General features: G+C 50.7%; 1 protein-coding gene across 1 annotated transcript in view; it reads left to right on the plus strand.

Moving 5' to 3' along the window:
• dennd4b (DENN/MADD domain containing 4B) overlaps positions 1 to 25188 on the plus strand; it is a 54769-nt gene that overhangs the window by 2029 nt on the left and 27552 nt on the right. The window contains exons 2-7 of the mRNA XM_069185452.1: positions 14376 to 14693; positions 15761 to 16013; positions 17558 to 17627; positions 18904 to 19073; positions 20668 to 20909; positions 24208 to 24274. Of these exons, the coding sequence (XP_069041553.1) occupies positions 14398 to 14693; positions 15761 to 16013; positions 17558 to 17627; positions 18904 to 19073; positions 20668 to 20909; positions 24208 to 24274 (1098 nt within the window). The 5' untranslated portion in view covers positions 14376 to 14397. The remainder of the gene's footprint in view (positions 1 to 14375; positions 14694 to 15760; positions 16014 to 17557; positions 17628 to 18903; positions 19074 to 20667; positions 20910 to 24207; positions 24275 to 25188) is intronic.

The following is a 25188-nucleotide window of genomic DNA, read 5'->3' on the forward strand; positions in this document are numbered from 1 at the left end:
AAGTGGCACGCTCCACAGAAATGAGGGCAGGGCTGGAAGTCCCCAGTCCCTCACCTTTTCAGTGAGCTGAATGGAGCCTTTATGTCCATTCCAGGAACAGCGACAGACCGTCCAGCTTTCTCCATCGAGAGCTGGTCAGAAACTGGAAGTGTCGTTAGGGAGCAGACAGGGGAGGCCCTGTGTTGTGGGGCTGTGAGCGCCGTGTCCAGGGTAGAGTTGTACCCCCACAATATAGCGGGGATCCCCAGCCCTGGTCTTGGGGAGCCCCAGACCAGCAGATACCGGTGTTCTAGGCCACCAGTAAAATGCCAGTTACTAAAGATCTCGGACTGTTTCACTGGGATCAGTTAAGCAGGCGGTTTGCTAAGCTAAGCAGTTTGAAGGATTGTTAAGATGTCTTCAACCCTCAAATCTCTTAATTACGATGCTGCCGGTCATTAAAAACGGGCTCAGTGGATTAGGGCTCTCCAGGCCCAGGCTGGGAGACCCCCAGATCTGTATGTACCCAGCAGGAGCAGACTGGGATCTAGCGGCGTCTGGGGAGAGCGCGTGTTGTCCTGCTGTGTGTGGTAGGGTTGTTCCAGCAGGGGTCAGAGGTCAGAGTGCGAAGGGGATGGATCTCCGCAGCAGTGCAGGATGGAGACTTTGAACTGAAACCGAACAGAGTGGGCTTTGGAGAACCCAAAACAGGATTCAGACTCGGGAGAAGTGGAAGTGCATTTAACACTGGACTCGGGCGGGGGGGAGGACCTCTTTACAAAGAGAGTGGTGGGAGTGTGGAACGAGCTACCCAGCCATGCTGTTGAAGCCGATACCCTGGCTTCTCTCGAGACACAGCTGGATGAGGATCTTCTGTCACATTAGGAGCGGGTAACAGTTTATCCCAAGCTGAAAGGAAAAGAAAAGAGGCTCAACATTTCGGCCGTGGAGCCTTCTTCAGGTGTGAAAACAAGATGCCGGCACACGTAGAGAAGGCTTCATAGCCGAAATGTTGAGCCTCTTTTCTTTTCCTTTCAGCATTGAGCAAATCTTTGCCTGTTTCCTTGCAGCTCCCTGCTCAGACTTCGTCCGATAAATTAGCTATTAAACTACAGTTGGGCTGCATGGCCTCCTCTCTGAGTGAGGTAGAAGGGTCCTGAGACGGGTCAGGGACATGGTCCCACAAGTCCTGGTAGTAGAGTTGAAGAATTGAACAGGGAAGAGACAGCAATGGAGCTCAGCCTGCTGTAGGTGCCCCAATCCAGTATGGTTTACTGAAACACTGCGCTCACACACTCTGTGCTCCAGAGGAGCAGTGTGTGTCTCAGCCTCACTGAAACACTCCTGCGCTCAGACGGCCGTCCTGCAGGTGCGCTCTGTACTCCTGGTGTTTACAGCAGAGGTGTTGCAGGCGATGGGGTTATATTTATCCAGCAGATCCACGCGGGCTCCTGCTGGCTCAGCTGAACTTGGCTCGCGCTCAGAATAGCTGCATCCCTTTCTCTGTGCTGCTCCAGCCCCCCTCTCTCTCCTTCATCTCCAGTCTGTGGCACTCTCTTCCTGCCTCTCTCTTCCCTCTGCTCTCTCCAGTCCTCCCCCCCGGCCTCCTCTCCTCCGCTGTCCCCTGTCCTTTTCTGCCTCTTCTCTTCTCTCTTTCTTCGTACCCCTCTTTCCTCCCTCCTCCTCCTCTCTGCCTCAGATCCTGCCTGTGCGTTCTCTGCTCCTCTGCCTGTTTCTCCCTCTCTCCTCTGCCCTGCTCTTGTACTCAGAAACTAACCACAGGATCAGCCTGAATTCACCCCCCCCCCCGAATAGGAGAACCGATTTGTTCCAAACAAGCTCGGAATGGCTACAATATTGTGTTACACGATGACAAAGTGACAACTGACAAACCACATGGCAATAAATAGCTGGCGAATGATGTCCCAAGTGAATGATTGCTCAGAATGAGATTTTATTGACCTCTATTGAAGGTGGAATTATGGGCCGTCTAGCTAACGGTAAGCACTGAGGGTGAAGTTCTTCTTTGTGATTCAGAAGACAAAAGACAAAAAAAGAGGTGAAACGTGGGGTCCTGAGGTTCCTCGCTGAAGCTAAACGCCAGGGCAGGTGTTTCAGGAGGTGCTGAGTCACGATTTAGGTGGCAGTGTGAGAAAAGCCTCCTTTCTGAGAGAACACAGGAAGTGGGACAGGAAGTGGTTTGTAATGCGTCGCCACTGGTCTAAAATGGTCAATGATTGTAAATTCCGTCGAGCGCTCGAGCTCGCGTTCGCTTGCAGCGAAGTCGATGGTGTAGCTAAAGACGCTTGGCTGGTTTTTCACTGCGGCTGCACTGTTTGTGCTGTGTGGGGAAAAAAGAGAGAGAGAGAAAGGTCTTTTTACTCGTTTAGGCATGTTTTCTGCTCTGAATGTGTAGCGAGGTTGAAAAAGTATTGCTGGTTTCACGATAACGTACAGACGAATAAATCTCAGTGGTGCGCCTTTTCTTGAAGGAGATCTGCAGAAGATTAGAGAGGAGCAGCACGAGGTCACTGTTGATGTCGTTTGTTTTTTTTCCACAGCTTGGGGTATTTCTGGAAACCTTTAAATAGAGGCCTCACTCAAAATAGATGTTTCTTTGAGGCGCTGGCGGAGAGAGAAGGCAGGGCCACTCGCACTCTGAAAGCTAAAGGAATAGTCAGCATGTTTCATAGGAAAGGATATGAATGAGAGAAGGCTATTAAGCCTGTCTAGTTTATTAGGTTGCTACCAGCTAATTGATCTGGAGGTCTCATCCAGATGTTTCTGGAAAAAAGCCAGGTTATAGGCATTCTACAAGATGGTCAGGCAGCCTGTTCCACACTCCTGCTGCCCTTTGCGTAAATTGGTGCCTCCTGACCTGACTGGAGGACCTCATCCAGATGTTTCTTGAAAGAAGCTGGGGTATGAACTTCAGCATAGCTTGTTCCGCACTCCTGTTCCCAGGTAGTCATCTGTATTCAAGAGGAGAAAGATGTACTGTAGCTCATGTACCCTGTCAGAGTTAGTCAGAGTCCTGCTCACCCCAGGAATGTACCTGGCTGCTCTTTATTGGATCAATTCCAAAATGGCAACTTCCTCGTTATAAAGTTGCAGTTTCACCACAAGTTAGATAAAAGGAAACGCTACAAATGACAGGAGGGAATTCAGTCATCTTGCTTGCTAGCCAGTCCTTGAAGTATCACAGGAGATCGGCTACAGATGCACGGAGAGGGAAGTTGTTCCAGACACCTGCCACACTTTGCGTATAGAAGTGTATTGTTTTGAGTCCTGAATGTACTGGATCTTAATTTCCACAGTACTGATCTTTTGTGATGATCTCCAAACCACGTGGAGCTTGATATGCAGGTTGGAACCTTCATCTCCAACCAGTGTCCAAAAGCAAAGGAGATTGCTTGTGCATGCTGTTCAAATGGACTTTGATATTGCCAGCTACAGTGACTGACCCACCTCATCAGTGACGGTACAGGGGGCCACAGCAGAATAAGTTGGCTTTGCACGTGCGAGGGCTTCACAAACAGACCCCTGGTCCTGTGCTTGGCCTTGAAGCACAAGCGTGTGAATAATGCACGGGTTCAGGTCAGTAACTCACTGTTACAGTCTGAAACCAAGGTGCCTTTCACAGGCTGTTGACATCATAGAGTCTCTGTTTTTATAGGAGCGTCCCTTGTAACTCGCGTGTACACTATTGAAAGAAGCATGTATGGGAAATATTGTAAATTTAGTTAACAGCTGGATAGGAGCCTCACCAAGCTTCCAAACGTGTATAGAAACTGGTGGAGATCACAAAGATTGCTGATGGGTTTTAAGTTAGGCTGAATAGTGAAGTCATGTCACTGTGTCATCATGGGACAGTCCGATGCTGTGAGTCTGTCGGCCTCACAACGATAGTGACCGCAAATTAAATCAGAAAACATTCCCTGTGTGGCTGGTGTTCATCGTCAAGTTGAATCTCGGTCTCCAGACCTGGGTCGGGCAGGGAGTTCGTGGTAGGAGCTCAGAAACACCATTCACAAGTGCGCGCTGTGTTATCTGAAGGGGCTGGAGACGTCTCATCAGGAACAGTCAAAAGTCGGACTGCGAGCTGCCTGGATGTGTCATTACTGCTGCGTCCTCAAGCAGGAATCTCCAGCCCTGGAGAGCCTCACTCCAGCAGGTGTTGAATGTCACCATTAAAACACCACTTTCTAAAGCTGTGGAGAAAAACCATTGTGATCAGATCAAGCTGATTGATAAATGAAACTGTTCAGAGATCATCTGGGAGCCTTCAGCCATCTGATTGAACAGATTGCATGATTAACTCATCAATCAAAGCCTCACAGGATTGGTGCTCTCAAAGGTTACAGGAGGCTCCCTTTCATTTTGCAGAGATGTTTAAAACTTTAGTCCCAGTGTTTATTTTGGACCGATTGGTTTTTGAGATCGATTAGCCCTGCTGTTTTCCCTCAATTTCCACACCAAAAGTGGAATATCCCCTCAAGAGCCTGAATACCTCTGGAGGCTACTGTAGATACTGGATTGTATCCATCTTTAGATGGAGACCTTCAGACAAAATCCTTCCTTAAAAGACCCGAAATATTTAAAACCCAGCATTTTCCACCTTCAGCGTCTCTACCTTTGTCAGTCTTCTGTCTGTGGCTCTCTTGCCCAAGCTGCGCTGGTGTAATTTGCGGACGCGTTTTGTGAGCACACGCCCTGCCCATACGATATCTGATGGTCTTGTTCGCTGTTCCTTCAGGATGCCCCAGTTTTTGCTGGGCCTGTTCCTCATGCAGCTGCCCCATGATTCTCCCTGTGTTCTTCTCTGCACAACGTTGATGACACTGGTACCAGCTGGGCATTTCCCTGTGGTTCTGACTGTTTCCTGCGAGAGTGGCAGTTCTGTAGTGCTGAGCACCACTCGGTGCCAGGCCTGGGGGTTGGCATATATCCTTGGCAAGATGCCCCCCCACCCCCACTCTCCTGCCCATCTGTAATCAGTCTCAGTAGAATGCCCACATTCATAGCAGTGCCTATTAAAAAAATGCACACTGTTGCTTTTCATGCATTATAATAATGAACTATAAAGTGCCTTCTTCAAGGTTTTAAAGAGAACTTTTTCCAGAAATGACAAGGTGACTCAGAAACGTACAGTATATTAACAGGATTTATGAGCTGACACTCAACAACTTATTGCAAGATCACTCATACATTATTTCAAATGGAGTTTGTATACAAGCTCACATGAAATATTTTGGAGTTGTTTTGGTTTTTTATGAAGTTTTGTCCTTTCCCTGCAACAGATGTGGAAAATAAACAGATACATGTCCCAGGCATCATCCTGGAACTGCGTTTGTGACTCTAGGATAGAGCTGTCCAGTCCTGGTCTAGCAGGGCTGGGGTTTCTGCACGTTTTCTAGATATCCTCAAAGCACTGGCCCCTGAAGAAGCTGTCAAGGTGGACCAGTTAAACCAGTAAAGAGCTGGCTGAGCCTGTTCTGAGGTGCTGTGGGATGAAAACACTCTGTCCTGCCAGGAACAGGGTCAGGGCCAGGACTGGACAGCTGTGCTCTAGGGAGGAGCTCTGTTGTGAGATTCCTTCACTGCCACATGGAGTCTGATCGCTGCCCAGAGCCTGAATCTTCTCTCTGTTTTCAGCATGTATTACTCTGTGGTTGTGAAATGAGGGTGGCACAGTGGGACGGTGTTTAGCATTAGCGGTGCTGTCTGTGTGGAACAATGGATGTTCCCTCCGTGATGATATGAGTGTCCTCCAGTTGCCTCCCATAGTCTGAAGACATGCTGCTGGGTTAAGCAGCCATGTCACCCTGCAACTCCCAACTAACAACCCACTGGAGCTCAGCAGGTATGAGCCTGGCCAGTACCTGGATGGGAGACTCCTGGGAAAGCTAAGGCTGCTGCTGGAAGAGGTGTGAGTGGGGCCAGTAGGGGACGTTAAAAATCCAAGGATGTTTCTTGAAAAGAGTAGGGGTGTTACCCTGGCATCCTGGCCAAATTTCCTCCTGGCCTTTACCAATCATGGCCTCCTAATAATCTCTGAACTGGCTCCATCACTCTGCTCTCCTCCCCACTGAGAGCTGGTGTGTGGGGAGCGGACTGGTGCATCATCCAGGGGGGGCTGCACACTGGTGGTGGTGGAGGGGATCCCCATGACCTGTAAAGCGCTTTGAGTGGAGTGTCCAGAAAAGCGCTATATAAGTGTGAGGAATTATTATTCTTAATTGGCTTCTGTGAAGTTGGCCTTCGTGTGTGTGTCTGTCTGCCCCGTGATGGACTGGCGCCCTGTCCAGGGTGTACCCTGCCTTGAGCCATTGCTTGCTGGGATAGTCTTCTCCTGGCCTGCATGCCAGTATGGGGTGGAGCAGTTAGGGAATGGATAGAGGTTTGTAAAATGCAAAGCATTATTGAGGAACATCAGCAGTCCTCAAGCCTTGAAGCTTAGCTTTTTTGTAGTTTCCCATGTACCTAACGCAGCTGCAGCAGCGTGGATTCTGGTCAGCTCTTCCATATTTGCCTCAGTACCGTACAAACCGCTGCAGGGTTTTTTCACCGCTTAGAGCTTGAAATGAGTTACAGCTTTCCGGATCTTGTTGCTAGGCAACCACAGGCCTGCGCCATGACGGTCTGACAGCACTGCTGCTTGCAGAGCCCCGCTGCTCAGCTGCTTCCTCTCTCGAGAGCAGAGGAGAAGGTGAAACTCGCGGTGTGACCTTTCATAAGACAGTTACTTGTGTCCCTTTCCTGTTAAGTCACATCTTTGTTGCCGTGGTTTTGGCTATTGTGCTATGCTCAGTAGTTCTCCATCTGTGCATGTTAATATAGATAAGCAGTTGCCATGCCGACTGATTCCCTCCCCCCCCCCCCCGCCCAAAAAAAAAAACTTCTGATGAGGCATCACAGCAGATATTAAGATATTAAGAAGTTTCCCCAAACAGAACCGCTTTCTTGTGTAATTCAGCTCACTTACTCACTGCTGAATTCAAAATCCACCTGATGACTCCTTATTGTGCATTTTGCAGAACTGAGGGCTTCAGCCTCCTACTGAGTTTCTAACTAACGATAGGCAGGGACGTTGGTAATTTGATCGAATGTGGACAGCCCAGTGACTTGGACCTGTCTTGACCGTAACAGAAATTCAAGTCCAGCTCCAGCTACCACTTTTACATTTTGAAAAAACTCGTATTTCGGAAATTGGCCATGCTGATGAAGGCTTTAGGTGCGAGTTGGAAAATAATGTGTTAATTTGGTTTAGCAGTTACCCACCTTCTGCAGGTTTTGGGGTTTTAAGGTCCTACTGTGGCTTGAAAACGTTATGTTGAAGAAGCTTTAACTCTTAAGTGACCCAGTACTGTGATTAATTAATAACTGTCTAATTGTTTAAAAAGAGAGTTGTGCTTCATCGCCAGGACGGGGAAAACTAACAGGCAAGTGGCACAGCTTAGATTTGAACTAGCAGCCACCAAGCTGAAGGAGATGACCCTTAGGAGTGGAAGAGCTCCATGAAGGCTCCCTTTGTTTTGGTGTATCTGTGTGCTCGTCTTCAAACCGGTGTCTTTGACTCGCCTACCAGCTCTGACACCAGAAACTAGCATCAGTGCCAGTGCAGATTCAAGCCTTGGTCACTGGAGAATTGACAAAGGAGGAAAGCAGGTCATGATGTCATCGTTACAGGCTGATGACACGCTGTGAACCCTGTTCCGCTCTAAGGCAGAGCTTGTCAGGCCCCAACCTGCTTTGAGTCACACTACAGCACAATTCCTGGCATGTGAGGCTTACATCATGCTCTTCTGTAATTGTTGCCTGGCAATTACAGCAGCCTCAAATAGCAAACATGTTAAAAAAAAATGAATGGGGGAAGGGGAATGAAATTGCTGTTGCACAATGCCTGCAGAGCCCGATGTCAAAGGATTACACGGGCCAGAGTGTGCGCCACAGAAATACTTCCCCATTTCGTTTCCTTTCCCTCGGCTCATCTGTTGCAAAGCAGCAAGGCAGACGTGCTGCAGGGGAAGACGAAGTCCTCAACAGGATCTGAAACAAGTGCGATATTAATAACAAGAACTCGCAGCTGTTGGGAAAGTACCCTTTTCACGTTAACCAGCATGGAACTTTTCTTTGGCTCGATCTCAAGATGTATAAAAGGCTTGTGTGTGTGTTTAGGGAAGATCCAACCGAACAAAGCCCAGGCCTTGCAGTCCAGCACACTGCATCGTTGATGAGCTGATTATTCATCTGTTGCTCCTATTCAAAATGGGATCTAGTGTAGGCAGGGACACGCAACGCAAGAGGCAATCGGAAATTCAACCCGAATTAACAAAGCTCGTAACGTGCTCTCCCCGACTGGGAGATCCAACCGGAAAAGGTATTTTGCCACATTCTTCTGGTTTGGTCACTTACTACCTCATTGGTCTCCACAGTGTGGTTGGGTGGTTTGTTCCAAAAACCCATAGCTCCTTTTTTGAAAAGGGACGCCTGCTTCTCTTGCTGTTTTGGTAGAATTTTAAAAACAAAATCCATTTGAGAGCCCATGAGAAGTCAGAGGGGTTGCATGTAGGGAAATGGGTTTAATGTCGCAGTAGTAGTGGCTTAATGAATGTTAAAAACTCGACCTGGGGAAGGTAACAGGCTTTATTTCTGGGCGGGAGCTTGAATCTTGTTTTTTTTTCCCCACTCGTCTGTATGGTCAGAGCACCAGACTGTTCAGGTTAACATGCTGCCCTGGCTCAGGTGTGGCTCATAGTGTGGACTTGGGATCCTCCTGTGTGTAGGTTTGCGAATTTAGAGCTGATAATTCTGAAACGCTGCTGCCTCGGAGCGCTGGAGCCCTGGGTTCAATTCCGGACCTGGAGTGCTGTCTGTGTGGAGTTTGCATGTTCTTTCCTTGTTCTCGTGGGTTTTCTCCCTGCCCAGATACATGCTGGGAGGTTAACTGGCATCTGGGGAAACTGGCCCTGGTGGGAGTGTGCGTCTGTATTTGTGTATGGGCTGCGATGGACTGGCGTCCCATCCACGGTGTTCCCGCCCTGTGCCCGTTGCTTGCTGGGAAAGGCTCCGCTCCCCCATGACCCTATATGAAAAGAAGTGGTTAAAAATTGATAGATTTCTTCCACCAGTTTCTAGAGTGTACTGAGTCCATAATAAGGTTGCTGTAATCTTTTTGCTTTTACTTTAAAATGATCCCTAATTTCTGAGCCTGGTTAGAACCACGAGACAGATTATAAAAAAATAAGAAAAAAACTTTATTTTATATAGCGCCTTTAAAGGTGGCTTCTCAAAGCGCTTTACATAATGGCAACAGCAACAACAACAATTTAAAAAAACACAATACAAAATACACAATAAACAACACAAAATACACAAGATAAACTTGAGAATATGCAGTGGAGACAGTGGATGGTGGTACTGAATACAGTAGGAGCAGAGGGGTAAAGAACAGAACCAGTTCAGAAAAGGCTCTTCTAAGGAAGAAGCTTGTGAGTCTGGATTTGAAGGAGTTTAGAGAAGGTGAGTCTCTGATATCCTTGGGGAGAGAGTTCCAGAGCTTGGGGGCATAACGGGAGAAGGCCCATTACACCCACAGAGTGTAGACATGCTCGGGGGACAGTTAGGAGACCAGAATTAGAGGAGCAAAGGTTGCGAGTTGGGGAGTAGGGTGGAGTAGATTAGACAAATCAAATCTCAGACCTGTTGAAAACCTGTTTGTGCAAAATCTGGGTATCCGTGAGCTCCCATTAACCTGTTTCTTTCCTAGATCCCTCTGAAAATGGCATTCAGCACTGTCCTTCTGCTATTGGCAGTCTGGGATCATCATCCAGTTCCTCTCCTGTGACAGCTGTGCCAGTTTTTGCAACGAAACGTTGAGCATTGATGGTCCTCTGCTGTCCGAAATGTTGTGACAGGTATTTTTAGGATCTGAGTAACGCTTGGTTACTCTCGCGCTCTGTACTTTCTTTCACTGGAGGTCAGACCGCCTCGCAGGAAACAGGCAGGCAGAGAGAAAACAGGAAACTGAGCCCGTAGGCAGAGACGAGCAGAGAGCGAGCTCGGCTGTGCCGAACAGAAGAATGGAAATTCTCAGAGACGCTGAGACTCGCTCTCTGTGGTGAGCAGCAGTGTTGAGGTGGGGTCTTGTATTTTGCAAGAAAAACACTACAAAAGCGCCGTCCTTCGGATGAGACCTCAAACCGAGGTCCTGACTCTCTGCGGTCATGTAAAATCCCAGGGCGTTTCTCGAAAAGAGTAGGGGTGTGACCCCAGTCTCATCCTCTGCTTTCCGCACGAGCACGGAGCTGCTGTTCACGCAGCAACACGCGATCCTAACACCCTGGCTACGGACGCAGATCAGGACAGAATTCCCTAAGAGACTAACGCCCATGTCCTCAGATCCCTGTTTCTCCACGGATCCTCCAGTCTGGGTGCTCTGTTGGCTCTGAGTTACAGCACCACTGGGCTGTGTGACACAATGCTTTAAGACCCAGATCACTGGCTGCTGTTTTCTGGATGGACTCCTAGTAGAGATGTGAAGCAACACCTTAGTATCTCCCTGCACAACTGAATTCCTCCCCTGGCCTTTACCAGTCATGGCCTCCTAATAACCCCCCTCTCTGAACTGGCTCCATCACTCTGCTCTCCTCCCCACTGAGAGCTGGTGTGTGGGGAGTATACTGGCGCCTCATCCAGGTGGGGCTGCACACTGGTGGTGCTGGAGGGGATCCCCATGACCTGTAAGCGCTTTGAGTGAAGTGTCCAGAAAAGTGCTGTATAAGTGTAAGCAATTATTATTATTATAATTATTATTGCTTGTTCCGTCATTATTTTCTTAAGACAGAAGGGGAAAGACGAGAATGTAGGCATCCCATGACCCATCATAACCAGCTCCTGCGTGGCTCAGCCAATCATGGAGCTGGACGATATTGACGTTGGAGGTTCCAGCCCATGGCAGTAAATTTGGGACGGGCTTCACCCAGGAGGCCCCCCTTGACGGGGCCCGAGAGGGGCAGCTCCTAGTGGAAGCAGCAGCGCCTCCTTCTGCCTGTGCAGTGCAGAGGTCGCTGGGAGGCAACGCTGCCAAATAAGGTGGCTAATATGAAAAATCCTCAAATATCCGAAGTACAGCACCTTTCTACAGTACAGTGTCCCTGTCACTATACTGGGGCATGAGGACCCACACAGACTGCAGGGTGAGCGCCTCCTACTGGTCCACTAACACCTCTTCCAGCAGCAGCCTCATTTTTTCCCAGGAGTCTCCCCTCCAGGTACTGGCCAGGCTCACACCTGCTGAGCTGCAGGGGTGACGGAGCTGCTGACTGGTTTACTTCATGCATCAGATCTGGCATGATCAGGCCTTAAAATATTCATATAATATTAACTGCATTTCCCTGAAGAGTTTGAATAAGTTTAAGGTTGTCAGGGCCCCCAAATGGTTTAATCTGATTGACGTTCCAAAAAATCTGCCTTCTGCATTTTAAACAATTTATGTTTTGAATTGTGTGAGGATGCAACCACCCGTTCAGAAAGTAGACGATAGTCAAAGCAACCAAGTGCCAACTGCAGAGTGCTGGTCTGTACGCAGAACTAGTGGACGGTAATAGAGCTTTATTCTTGCGCGTATAACCTAGCTGGCTGAGGTAGCTTGCACTACCTCTGAGAACTACATCTCCCATAATCCCCCTGGGTGACTTCCTGTCGTGTTCCTACGCTGTGAGACGCTGAGCTGTCTATCAGTGGTGATGTCCTGCAGGTCTCGCCCAGCCCCTTTGGTTGCACACAGGACTAATGAGAAAAATCCAATGGGAGGATTCACAGACGGTTCCTTATGGTGGCACGGGACACGAGCACTGCAGCTTGTAGCCGGGAAGTATGAACCTGCCCCCACTGTGCCCCCTGGTCCTACCTGCGTGGGATACTCGAGATGCTGGACAGAGGGACGGACATGTGGTCACTCTAGGCGCATGCTGTGTGACGCAGTGGGTCCTCTCTGGAAGAGCTAGCATCTGTAGCTTTCCAAGTGGCAGTCTCAGCTTCCATTTATAAATCAGGGAAACAATCAAATCCTCTTAAATGTGACAAGAAAGTCCGGGTATTAATTATATCAAGAGGTGAATGTAAGCCCACCCCCCTTTCACTAGCAGACAGAATGTTTACATCATTGGCAGCTCTGTTCTGGAGATTTGTGGAAAAGACTACACAGTTTCCACTGTTTGACATGGCAGGGGTCTGTGTTCACTTCCTCCTCAGTCTATTGTTCGTTCCTGCAGGTTCTCCCCAGGGGAACCATTCTGCCTGCCCTATTGTTTCCTGGGAAGTTCTTGATGAGCACGCAGACAGGAAGCATGATGCTGGAGAGCGCTTCCTGCTTTGGCTTTAGCCCATGGTTATGGGCAGTAGAGTCAGTTCCTGTGCGCTCAATATATGAACGTTTTGTCAAAACAGAATGGCTGGGCTGTCTTCAGAGCTGTCTAGATTTTGTTTTCCTCTTGGAGTGGAGAGGTGAATATGTGGGAGGAGACAGTGGAGCTGTGAAAAAGTGGAACAGTCGTATGAAATGAGCTGGTTGAAACTGGGAGTTGGAGAAAGCAGAGTTGAATGTGAGGCTATGATAAATTATAAAGATGCTAGCTTACATCTAGTCTTGACAGTGACTCTTAACTGGGCTGGAACTTCAGTAGTGTTCCTCAGATCCTCTTGGAAATGAGTTTTCAGTCCTGCAGGGCTTGAGTGCCTGAAATGCTGTTAAATTGTTCTCGCTAAGCAAGTACTTAACGGATTTAGCTGAAGAATTGAGAGAAAACCTACCAACTTCCCAGTCTTCCAGAACTGGGACTGGAGATGTCACTGTGAAACAAAGAGGAGAAATGAACTCTTGAGGTTTTTGTGTGTGTGAGATAAATAGCCGAACCGAAGCTTAAGCACAGTTTCAGATCTGTGGTGCAGCATTCGAGGGATACGAGACGACTCCTGCCAGTGAGCGAGGCTTCACTGCCCTTTGCCCAAGTACACCCTCCCAGCGTCTGCATCTCAAACCGGGCTCGTTTCTGGACCCTGGCGCGCGTCTGGTTCTGTGATTTATCGCCCTTTTCGTTCCTGCGTGGCATGATAACCGCGGAGGCTGAGGAGAGATTCTTTCTGTAAATGTCAGCGGATTGCTGTCAGTTAGTGATGACTGCTGTTAGACCCTTTTCTCAGTAAACCACCCGGTGAATCAAGTCGGAGAGTTTTTGTATTGCAATGAAGAAACGAGGACAGATGAAGTTAAGAGGTTAACCTCGGCTCTCGCTCACTTTCCTGAGCTTCTATTCTTGAAGATGAGCGAAACGTTCATACAGAAACAAACAGTTAGGATTGGTCAGTAGCAGTTTCTTACCATATAAACAAGGTCAGAACGTTAGCTGTTAGGTCAGCCTTGGGCAATTAACCAAGACCCTAATCAGCTAAGACCTGTTCGTTTCATGTTGCTAATCACAGGTAGGACACAGGAGTTACACCTCCACTCGAGAGACCTTGAGGAATCCTGGCCTGCCAGGAGTGTACAGAACAGTGAGACAGCTCTGGAGGGCCTAACTGTTAACCCTTAACAGGGTTCACTGCTGTTTCCTTTAGTCAGTGTTATTTAAATGAACTTAAAGCCAGTGCATTAGTGATTTAATTATCACGTAAGGGACGGTTATTACATCTCATCCATGCAAGCTACTGTATATAACAGCACTTTATTAACCCTTTACAATTTCTTGCATTAGGAATTTGTCTTTTTGCATACCCCAGCTTGCTCTCCATGAGACACAGAGACAGGGAGAGAAGCTGGGGGTCAGAGCGCAGGGTCAGCCATTTTACAGCGCCCCTGGAGCAGTTGGGGTTCAGGGCCTTGCTCAGGGGCCCAACGGAGTAGGATTCCTCTGCCGGCTGCGGGATTTGAACCGGCAACCTTCCAGCCACAGGCGCAGATCCTGAGCCACAGAGCCACCACTCCGCCCTAAATTACAATACTGTAGTATATTCTACAGTATGTCAGTATAGGGATGGACTTGGTTGTGTGTGAATTTCGCATTTCACAGCCGTCCTCTGCACCGAACCCTCGTGCCAGTAATCTGGAGGGCTCAGGCCTGGCTTCCTCAGAGCGGTGTGGTTTTATGACCCAGGGAAGCTCCGTACTTGCTGTTTCCTCCTTCCAGAAAGGTGGGGGGTGGACCCGGGTTTTCTAGGTCCTGCGGAGGTGGAGGAAGTGGGAAGAGCTCTGGCTGATCCAGGAGGGAGCTGGAATACCAACCTGCTGGCAGCCAGGCCCTCCAGGACCAGGAGAGGGCAGAGATGCCGTTTGCCGGGAGCCCCACTGGCACGGTGCAGAGGGTGCCCGTTTTCAGTGCCCCTTTCCTGTGTTGCAGGAGCAGCGGGCACACAGGAGGCATGACAGAGGAGAAATGCCCGCAGTTGGTGGACTATTTCGTGGTGGCGGGGCTGACGGGCAGCTCGGCCCCCCTGGACGAGGAGGGGCAGCAGCGGGCGTCCCGCCCCGTGCTGCCCGTGACCGAGCTGGCGGTGATCGCCCGCGCGCTGGGCGAGGAAGTGCCCGAGGGCTTCACCTGCATCGAGAAGACCCAGGGCGGGCATCCGGCCGAGCTCAGCGCCGGCTTCATCAACAACCCCCACATGTTCCTCTGCTACAAGAGAGGGCACGACAAGGCGCCCATCCTGGAGCTGGGGTGAGTGGGGGGGCACAGCCGGGCACTGCAGGGGCAAAATCTGATCCAGACTCGCTTCGGAATTGCAGAGCGAACCAATCAGATGTTTGAGATTGATTCATTATACCGTTGCAGCAATAAGTCACAGGCCTGATGCATAGTCCTCTGCCCTGCTCTGCCTGTAAACTCCCAGAATCGATTTCCCTTCGGGATCAATAAAGTCTCATCTATCTATGCTGTGCCTTTTTTGTGCCAATCTGGTTAGCTGTCTTGAACACAGATGTGGAAAGTTCATTGTCGCACTTGACAGAGGCACTTTCTGCCATCTGTAGTCTCCAGTCTCTGAATGACTGGATGCCCAACACGTTTCTTAATTGAATGTGTTCTCAGCAGGCTCCTTAATGAAATGATTCAGTTACTCATTAATTGTAATTGGCGGTCAACTGGCTGCTGTGGGGCAGGAAAAGACGTCGTGCAACAGATGGCGATGTCTGGATTCAGGCTGCTCCTGCACTGCCCCCAGCGTGCTTTGTGTCAGTCGCTGGTTTTTAAAGTTCGGGGCTCAGTATTCCAGAAGCGGACACTATGGGAAAGACTTCTGGGAGTCTTCAGGCAGAGCGGGCCGGAGGACTGTGCTGTGATGGTGTAACCTCCTCGCTGTGGAGGCTGGGCACTGTGAAGCAGTGAAATTTGCTTCCCGGCAGCTCATAGAGATGGGGCCCTTGACCTCGCTGTGTCCGCAGTCCCTGCCCCCTATGGGGGGAGGCCATGCTACAGTGTCACCCAGCAGTACAAGGTCTTGGTGCCCTTTGGAATGTAAACTAGACTTCATTGCTCTAGGCTGCCTACTTTTCACAGGACAGTAGCTGACTAACATTATAAGCATTATGAGCAAAGTGTTGTTCTCCGTATTGTGGTGGTAAATGACCAGAGAGCTCTGTTGGCGCTGCAGAGCCGATGCCCTGTCTTTTAGGAAAGGGGTGCTTGCAGAGCCAGAGGGCAGCAGTGGGTCCTCTCTGCACTGTAGCGGGCACGGCTTGGCCTGCAGCGCCTGTGTCTCCTCACTGTCTGCCCGCTGGTTGGCGCAGGGTGCTGTACGAGGGGAAGGAGGCGGCGAAGACGGGGTGGCACGTCATCGAGACCACGCCCTACAGCCGCTCCGCCAACCTGAGCTCGGGGGGCCCGGGCACCCATCGCACCTTCCTCACCTACCGCCGGGCGCCTGACTCGCAGGCCCTCCACACGCTGGGCGTCACCGACATCTCCCTCATCATGCCCAGCAAGGGCGAGAGCGCGCCCCACACCTTCTGCAAGGTGGACAAGAACCTCAACACGGGCATGGTGAGACCAGCCAGCACGCCCTGGCACAGTACGAGCAGGAGCCAGCCCGTCACTATCTTGCACCCTGCACCCTCTACACTGCACACTGCATCTTGCACCCTGCATCCTCCACCCTCTACACTGCACCCTGCACCCTACACCCTGCACCCTCTACACTGCATCCTCCACCCTCTACACTGCACCCTGCACCCTACACCCTGCACCCTCTACACTGCATCCTCCACCCTCTACACTGCACACTGCACCCTACACCCTGCACCCTCTACACTGCATCCTACACCCTCTACACTGCACACTGCACCCTGCATCCTGCACCCCCTACACTGCACCCTGCACCCTGCACCCTCTACACTGCACACTGCATCTTGCACCCTGCACCCTGCACCCTCTACACTGCATCCTACACCCTCTACACTGCACACTGCACACTGCACCCTGCATCCTGCACCCTCTACACTGCACCCTGCACCCTCTACACTGCACACTGCATCTTGCACCCTGCACCCTGCACCCTCTACACTGCACCCTGCACCCTGCACCCTCTACACTGCATCCTACACCCTCTACACTGCACACTGCACACTGCACCCTGCATCCTGCACCCCCTACACTGCACCCTGCACCCTCTACACTGCACACTGCATCTTGCACCCTGCACCCTACACCCTCTACACTGCACACTGCACACTGCACACTGCACCCTGCATCCTGCACCCTGCACCCTGCACCCTGCACCCTGCACCCTGCACCCTGCACCCTGCACCCTCTACACTGTACACTGTACATTACACACTACACCTTGCACACTAAACACTATCCTCGGTACCCTATACACGGCACCCCACACCCCTGTGTTTCATTCATTTAATCTGTGCAGAGAAAACATTCTCATTTACAACCTGAAGACCCACCCGGTATAAATGAATAGAGCAGTTTGTGAGGCCACATGTCTTACTTATGACAGCAATATCAAACCTGAGATTCGAACCCTTAACCGAGTGGTCTTGTGTTCTGAGCTCCCCTCTGGGGTCCCACAGATGAGCTCACAGCACAGTTTAGAGTTCGTCTGGTGTACTGGTGCCTTAAGATATTACCCCAAGGGCAGCCAGGTAACTATAGTAACAAAGAACTATTTTTTTATATTGGTTAACTGAAGCATCTTTTAAATATATTCCATCGTATGAAAGATACGTATTAGGACTTCAGATTTTAAAAGCCCGTTTTAAATATCCGAGCGTAAAGTCATGCAAAACAAAGACACTGCTCTCAGATAAGCATGTGATATTTTCTGGAGAAGCTAATCGATGTGTAAGAGGGTGGGGGCAGCGGGGCATTCTGATAGCGAGTCCTATTACTGAGGATCATGTAAAGTTGTTAAAACAATGTGGCTTAGTTTGCCTATGGTTTCAGCATTCTGTTGGCTGATGGGGACAAGTCTAAGGCCCACTGTGTACAAATGCTCTGTTTTAACCTATGCCCTTGTCTGTGTGGGTTCGGTTGGCTTTCCTGCCACAGGCGCTGAAACGTCAGTGTTGTTTTTGCAGTTCGGCCCAGCGCTGCACCTGTGCTACAAGAGAGCCGTCGCTAAGGCCAACGCTCTGGTCTACGAAGCAGGTGAGTCGGCTGTGAACCGTGGGAGTCCAGTCCGCAGGTCGCGCCCCTGGACATGCAAGAGGACAGAAGATAGCGGGATTTTAATGTGACCAGCAAGCATCTGTCCATCTGTTTTCTAACTGCTTCATCCAATACAGGGTCACGGGGGAGCTGGAGTCTACCCCAGCAAGCAACAGGCGCAGGGCAGGGTACGCCCTGGATGGGACACCAGTCCATCACAGGGCACACTGATACATACACACTCACACCAGGGACAGTTTTCCCAGAAGCCAATGAATCCTCCAACGTGTGTTTGAACTGTGGGAGGAAACGAAAGCATCTGAACATGGGGGCAAACATACAAACTCCACACAGACAGCCCAGGGCCCCAGTGCTGTGAGCCAGCAGGGCTAACGCCTGCGCCACCAGACCGTAGCCGAGTTCTGATGCCCTGCCTGGAAACGCTACATCGTCTTGTTTTAAAATGCAAACTTCTGATTTTTTTAAGAAAGACCTGCCAATACCCGTTCTTTTCGTGTGGAATTTGGAATCAAGAGTTGTGTGTTTTTCATGGCTCCTCCCATGGCTACAAATCCTGCAGCCACACAAACAGGTGAAGAGGTGGTGTGTGAACATTAGAGAGGCGGGAGACAGGCGGTGATGCGATGGCCTGAGCAGGGGGAGGTCAGGGATGACGCCAGTAGAGGAGGAGGAGAAATCTTCTGCCCGCTGACTGACAAGGACAGCATCTGTCCACCCAGCTTTTCCTCCACGGCTTCGGATCACCAGGGCACGAGAAAAAGTTACAAACTAGAGGGCCCCACTAGGCACATCTTGCACGTTGCCATTTGACTCATCCGTCGTTCTCACCCAGGATCTCGGTGTATCAGCAACGATGGTGGGCAGCTTGTTCCAGCCTCCCGCCACCTTTTGTGTAAAGCCTTGTCTCTAGTTTTCTGCTCTGAATGCACTTCTCCTCGGCTCCTACTTCTGCCCTTTGCGGAAGTAATAATCCCGAGCTTCATTAGTAATGATGTAGTCCACTGGGTGAACGCTGCCCATATCTTTCGGGCTTTTACATGCGATCGGGTCTGTTCGGTCCTAATGCCCCTCCTTTGTCCAGCACTAAAGAGATTGAGTTCCTTTAACCTGCCCGTGTGTGCTGATCCTATTAGATCACTGCGCTCGGAGTGTGTTTCAGGCCGGGGGCGCCCTGTTCCTAGATGAGGATCAGAATGACTCTCCAGGATGCCCTTGAGTCCTCGCTCACCCGCTGCTGTGTCCCTCCCCCGCGCAGGCCTGATCAGCCGCTACCCCGAGGAGGACACAGAGGCCTTCCCGCTGCCCGACTCCGTGCCCGTCTTCTGCCTGCCCATGGGCGCCACCGTCGAGAGCTGGCCCCTCCACACCAAGTACCAGCTGCCCATCTTCTCCACCTTCGTCCTCACCAGCGCCACCGGAGACAAGGTGCGCCCTGGCGCGGCCGCCGTACGGCTCCCCCTGGTGGGGGGAGGGGGGCGGCGCGCCTCGTTTCTGTGAACAATGCGGTGAATGTGGTCCCACGCTTGTTCCACCATCGGTGTGACGAAACGCACATGGCAGCTGGGACGCAGGCAGCGATATTTACGTGTTTGGGTGGGGGGGGGCAGAAGTAGATCTATAAGACCACCCTACAGCTCCCAGCTGGCAGCTCAGCAGGTGTGAGCCTGGTCAGTACCTGGATGGGAGACTCCTGGGAAAGCTGAGGCTGCTGCTGGAAGAGGTGTTAGTGGGACCAGCAGGGGGCGCTCACCCTGCGGTCCATGTGGGTCCTAATGCCCCAGTATAGTGATGGGGACACTATACTGTAAACAGGCGCCGTCCTTTGGATGAGACGTCAAACCGAGGTCCTGACTCTCTGTGGGCATTAAAAATCCCAGGGCGTTTCTCGAAAAGAGTAGGGGTGTAACCCTGGTGTCCTGGCCAAATTTAAGTTAGGGTTAGGAGACCGTTTGCCACATCTTGCTTGTTTAAATGGTTGTGTTCATTCTAATATTCGGGGGGGGAAATCAAGAAAGAAAACACATTCTCCTCCGCTTGCTACGAAGACAGGGCCTTTGTGCTTTGTGATTGCACGTTTGTGCAGTCAGGGTTTTGTGTAGCTGGGTCAGGCGTGACTCTGTCGTGCAGATGCATGCGGTTATTATTGTGGTATGAGCTTGAGTGCGATGGCCTGGACGGGGCTGTCCGGTGACCGGGGCTGCTGGGACAGTGATCCAGCAGGACGCCACGTCCTCGTACTGCTCCTGCAGAGGCGGCAGGGGACAGATCTCGGAGGCCCTGTTAGAGAGCCCCACTGAGCCTGTGTGGGGTGATCTGGGACAGTGTTGGGCATCTAGGGGCTCGGAGACCAGCGAAGAGGCACCTGCTTGTGCAGGCTCTGTGTGGCTGAATGCGTCTGCAAGCTGGTGCCAGGCAGGAGGCCTGGATGTGCAGCTTGTGTTGCTCCAGACCCTGCCAACCTGCAGACAGACCCCTGTGGATCCACCCTGCTGAGCAGCATAAAGGATAACCGAGGTCATGTCAGTTCTGTGAAATGCCAGCTATGTGAATTTGTTGCAGTTTGCAGCAATAGTGTTTCTTTTGGTGCTCAAATTATTTCAAGTCCATGGTTTTTGCCCGCCCCCCCTGGGTTGCTGGGTTGCTGAGCTGAACCCCCCCGGAACGAGAGTGATGAAGGTGGTGTGGCGAGCGACCTCTGAAACACGCGCCCATGTTGTCAACTACTGGCAGCTCTTACTGGTAAAGTCAGGAGGCCGAGGCGTTGCCTCTGGCCTGCCAATCAGGAAGTGGGTGGGGCCTGCTGTTGCCCTGGGCAACATAACCCCTCCCCCTTTCTTGTGCAGCAGGAAGGTGTGCAGGGCCTTGTGGGAAATGTCAGTGCTAGTCAATAACACAGCTTGCAGTTCTACAGCCCAGCTGCCCCCAAGAGGCTGTTGTGGCAGAGCCCGCTGGGAGCTTGGCTAGCACTGAGCGTCACTTCAGCGGCTCGGCTCGTCACGCCCTCTTCCCCCTCCCCCAGGTGTACGGCGCCGCCATCCAGTTCTACGAGGCGTTCCCGCGGGAGCAGCTGTCCGAGAAGCAGCGCGCGCGCCTGGGCCTGGTCAGCGTGGTGGACCGGCGGCCCATCACCAACCGCGCGGTTCACGTCAAGAAGAGCATCTGCGTGCTCTCCCACTGGCCCTTCTTCGACGTCTTCCAGAAGTTTCTCACCTTCATCTACCGCTACTCCATCTCTGGCCCCCACATCCTGCCGCTGGAGAAGTGAGTAATAATAATAATAATAATAATAATAATAATAATTGCTTACACTTATATAGCGCTTTTCTGGACACTCCACTCAAAGCGCTTTACAGGTAATGGGGATCCCCTCCACCACCACCAGTGTGCAGCCCCACCTGGATGATGCGACGGCAGCCATAGTGCACCAGAACGCTCCCCACACACCAGCTATCAGTGGGGAGGAGAGCAGAGTAATGTAGCCAATTCATAGAGTACCCCTCCGGACCCCCACACCCCAGGAGACGGGGGCGTGTGAGTCCTTCGAAAGGTCTCGTCTCCGCGGAGACATTCTTTCAGTTGAATCTCCGAGACGGTTCTGGAGACTTCCTTTTGGAAAGCCGCAGTAATCTACTATAACTCTTCACTCGGGTCAGGTGTGGTCAAGTCCTTTAGTCGTGCGCATGGGGAGGATACAGTCCTGCGGATCTGTGAGTGACCTCTCCCAACGAGATGGTAAATTGCAATGGGTTTTATACAGCAGATTCACACATCTCATTCTAAATTTCCCTATTAGGGGTTGTCCTTCTCTCTGCAAACACTTCTTTGCGATTGACAACGTTCTTCTGAAGAAGCAATTTTACCTTGTATACAGGCAAAAGGAAATAAGTAAACAGAAGGTGTGAGATGAGCTGCGTTGTAGTATTAATATCAAAAAGTCAATTAATATGCTTGAATTATTCTTTTATACTGTTGCTAAGCAGAAAAGGCATGTGAGCAAAGCCAAATAGTCACTGTATTGTGTACTTATAGGTCAATGTTAAAATTCTTCCTCAGGCCCGATTCATTTTTGCAAAGAAAAATGACTTTAGTGGCCTTTTTCTCTCACAGTACTGTGAAATAAGATCGATTTGTCCATTCTCCACCAAAAAAGCAACCCGAACCCTCCGGAAATGTGGCAGTGGCCTACAATTTTTTTTATTTATCGGGACGACAAAGCCCACTTGGAAGCATCCGCAGGAAGTGGCGCGTGCTGGGAGGAGGTGTGACGGTCCGGGCGCTGTGGATTCCTGGGGTTTCCGCCCAGTCCTGGGAGCGATGAGGATGGGTCGCTGGCTGGGGATGTCGAGGGTTCACACCGGCCGCCGTGGAAAGCGAACTCTGTCGGTTCTGAGGGGCGCTGGGGAGCAGGGCGGGCGGCGTGTTGCTGGAAGCCTTGCGTGCCTGCGGTAGGGAAATCCTTGCGTCACGGCTCCTCCTGGAGCCTGACCTCGCCTACGTGGAGAGAAGGAAACTCCGGGACAGGGGAGGGGACCTCCGGCTCAGGACTTCTGCTTTCAGTTCCCATCTTTGTTTTGAAACGGTGACGTCAGACCACTTGTCTTGCACACAGACTAACCAGAAGGAAGGTTACTAGTGAGAGGAGAACAAGTTCAAGTTCAAGGTTATTGTTACGTATCCGAGTACGATGAAATGCCTACTTGTGTGTTGTCCTCACTTGACAAATGACATAACGCTGGTATGTCGCCAGCATATTGCCAGCAGCCATCTCACCCTGCAGCTCCCAGCTGGCAGCCCCACTGGAGCTCAGCAGGTGTGAGCCTGGCCAGTACCTGGATGGGAGACTCCTGGAAGAGGTGCTGCTGGAAGAGGTGTTAGTGGGGCCAGCAGGGGGCGCTCACCATGCGGTCCATGTGGGTCCTAATGCCCCAGTATAGTGATGGGGACACTATACTGTAAACAGGCGCCGTCCTTCGGATGAGACGTAAAACCGAGGTCCTGACTCTCTGTGGTCATTAAAAATCCCAGGGTGTTTCTCGAAAAGAGTAGGGGTGTAAGCCCGGTGTCCTGGACAAATTTCCTATTGGCCCTTACTAATCATGGCCTCCTTATAATCCCCATCTCTGAACTGGCTTCATCACTCTGCTCTCCTCCCCACTGATAGCTGGTGTGTGGGGAGCGTTCTGGCGCACTATGGCTGCCATCCCATCATCCAGTTGGGGCTGCACACTGGTGGTGGTGGAGGGGATCCCCATTACCTTTAAAGCGCTTTGAGTGGAGTGTCCAGAAAAGCACTATATAAGTGTAAGCAATTCTTCTTATTATTATAACATTGACATAGAAAATGCCTTGGCAAATGACATCTAAATTCTTGGAGACATGAACAGGGGAGCAGCTATCATTTTAACCAGCATTTAGATAGCAACTGTGTGTGAAATTCAAGTAATGGCAGTATTTTGAGTTCAGTGAAAAACAGGGGTGTCAGTGGGGGCAGGAGGATTTAAGAGGTGGAGTTTAGGAGTCGTAAGGCTGCGAGTTAGAAGCTTTCTTTGAACCTAGAGGACTGGGCTTCTGTACTTCTAAATATTATTCCAGTAGGAAGAAGAGAGAAAAGTGCATTCCCAGGAGGGTTTTGGTCTTCGATGATATTATTTGCTGTTCTGAGGCGGCGTGTGGTGAAAATGGTCTGCATGGAAGGGAGTTGTGTACCAGTGACGGCCTCAGCTGTCTCCACCACCTTCTGTACTTTTTTACATTCATGAGCTGAGCATTCGATATGTCTCGCACGTTTTGTTGCTCGTGATTTATTGAGCGGAGAATCCCGGAGTACTGTGCCACGAAATGGCTGCGTTGTGTGTTCCAGACTCCCGCCACTCTCTGTGTAAAGCGAAGTGCTTCCTTTGTCCTATGGCCTTCAGACCGTTACTCACTTTTGGTCCTGAGTTAAACTACCAGGAGAAGATATACTGCCTGTGCATCGTTGGCTCAGACAAAAGAATTAATGTTTTGTCCTTCTGCAGAAATTCCCACCATTTAAACTTCAGGCAGCACATTAGTGAGAGCAGTTCTGAAAGCAAGGGAGGGTTACACATCCAGGGCGCTCTGTGACCCCAGTGACCTCCCAGGCACCTGCAGTCAGGCAGTGACATCAGTGCAGGACGGGCCTCACCTCCAATGTGCTGACTCTCCTGTGTGACGCCGCGGAGCTCGACAGCCAGCTGTTCGTCCTCAGAGGGGTTCCACAGCCCAGACTCTTCCAGCAGCCTTCCTCGTTACACTTTCACTGTTCAACCTCAGCAGGCTAGAGTGGCAGGGTTTTGAAATGAAGAACCTGAGCCCATCTGTTTTTGTAACCCTGTTACTGGGTGTCTCCTTGAACAATACGGTATCGCGAGCCCGAGTCGTCCTCCGCACTGCTGAGGCTCGTCACGTTTGAAAGGCTCCCGAGTGATCACAGAGAAAGGTGCTGATCTAATTTACAAGATAAGAGAGACCCCCCCACCCTGCCTGTCACTGACTGGCTGTGTAATTGATCACGTTTCTCTACCTGTCTTCACTACAGACACATCTCCAGCTTCATGCACAACGTGCCCTTCCCCTCTCCACAGCGGCCTCGCATCCTGGTGCAGGTAAGAGTCTGGTGTGCCCACCTGCTGCGGGCGCCTCCCTGATCCCCCCATTGGTCACAAACCCAGTGGCCAGTTGCCTGAAATGCCTGTTTCATCCCAAGGCTCTGGGCTAAAGAGTTTTGCAGAGTGTTTTTTAATACCGAATGTCTGTGCGCTGTGTCAGTGATTGCCAGCCCCGGTCTTCGGACCAGCAGACACCTACACTGCCTTGCAAAAGTATTCACCCCCCTTGGTCACATTTTATTGCATTCCAGCATTGAACCATGATGTATTTAACTGAGACTTTTCGCACAACACAAAGTACTCTACAATGTCAAAATATCCTAAAATCATGTGAAACCCCTCAACTGCACACAGGTGGGCTCCAGTCAAGTAATTCTGAGACGTGGAGAAGAGAGTTGGTTATTTCAGAGCTAATTCAGGTGTGTCAAAGCAAGGGGGTGAATATTTATGCATTCAATTATTTTCTGTTTTTTATTTTTAATTAATTTTAGTAAAACGTCTGGGTTTTTTTTTTCAGTTCGACGTTATAGAGTACTTTGTGCTGATGATAAAATGTGAGGAAGTCCAAGGTGGGTGAATACTTCCGCAAGGCGCTGTAACTACATTAAACGGGCTCCGTTGTGTTAGAAGGTCAAAGGTCAGGTAAAATGAAAAAATGTACCTGCTAGAAAAATGAACGAGTCACAAGAGTTCAGAGAGTGGAATCGCGCAGGCTAAGGTGTTTTAGAACAGCAGTACTGTACTGAGCCTCTCAGCGAAGGTGATTAAAGAGGAGATGGATGCCCATGTGTTCTGACTGGCTCCACAGCAGCGCAGTGTCTCTGGGTTAAGAGAATTCCGGCAGCAGCAGAAGGGAGGTCAGGAAGCAGTGAGAGGTGGTTTAATTACCGCTGCCAGGCCTGCAGAATGGC

The sequence above is a fragment of the Lepisosteus oculatus genome, chromosome 27, assembly GCF_040954835.1.
Source record: "Lepisosteus oculatus isolate fLepOcu1 chromosome 27, fLepOcu1.hap2, whole genome shotgun sequence".
NCBI lineage: Eukaryota > Metazoa > Chordata > Actinopteri > Semionotiformes > Lepisosteidae > Lepisosteus > Lepisosteus oculatus.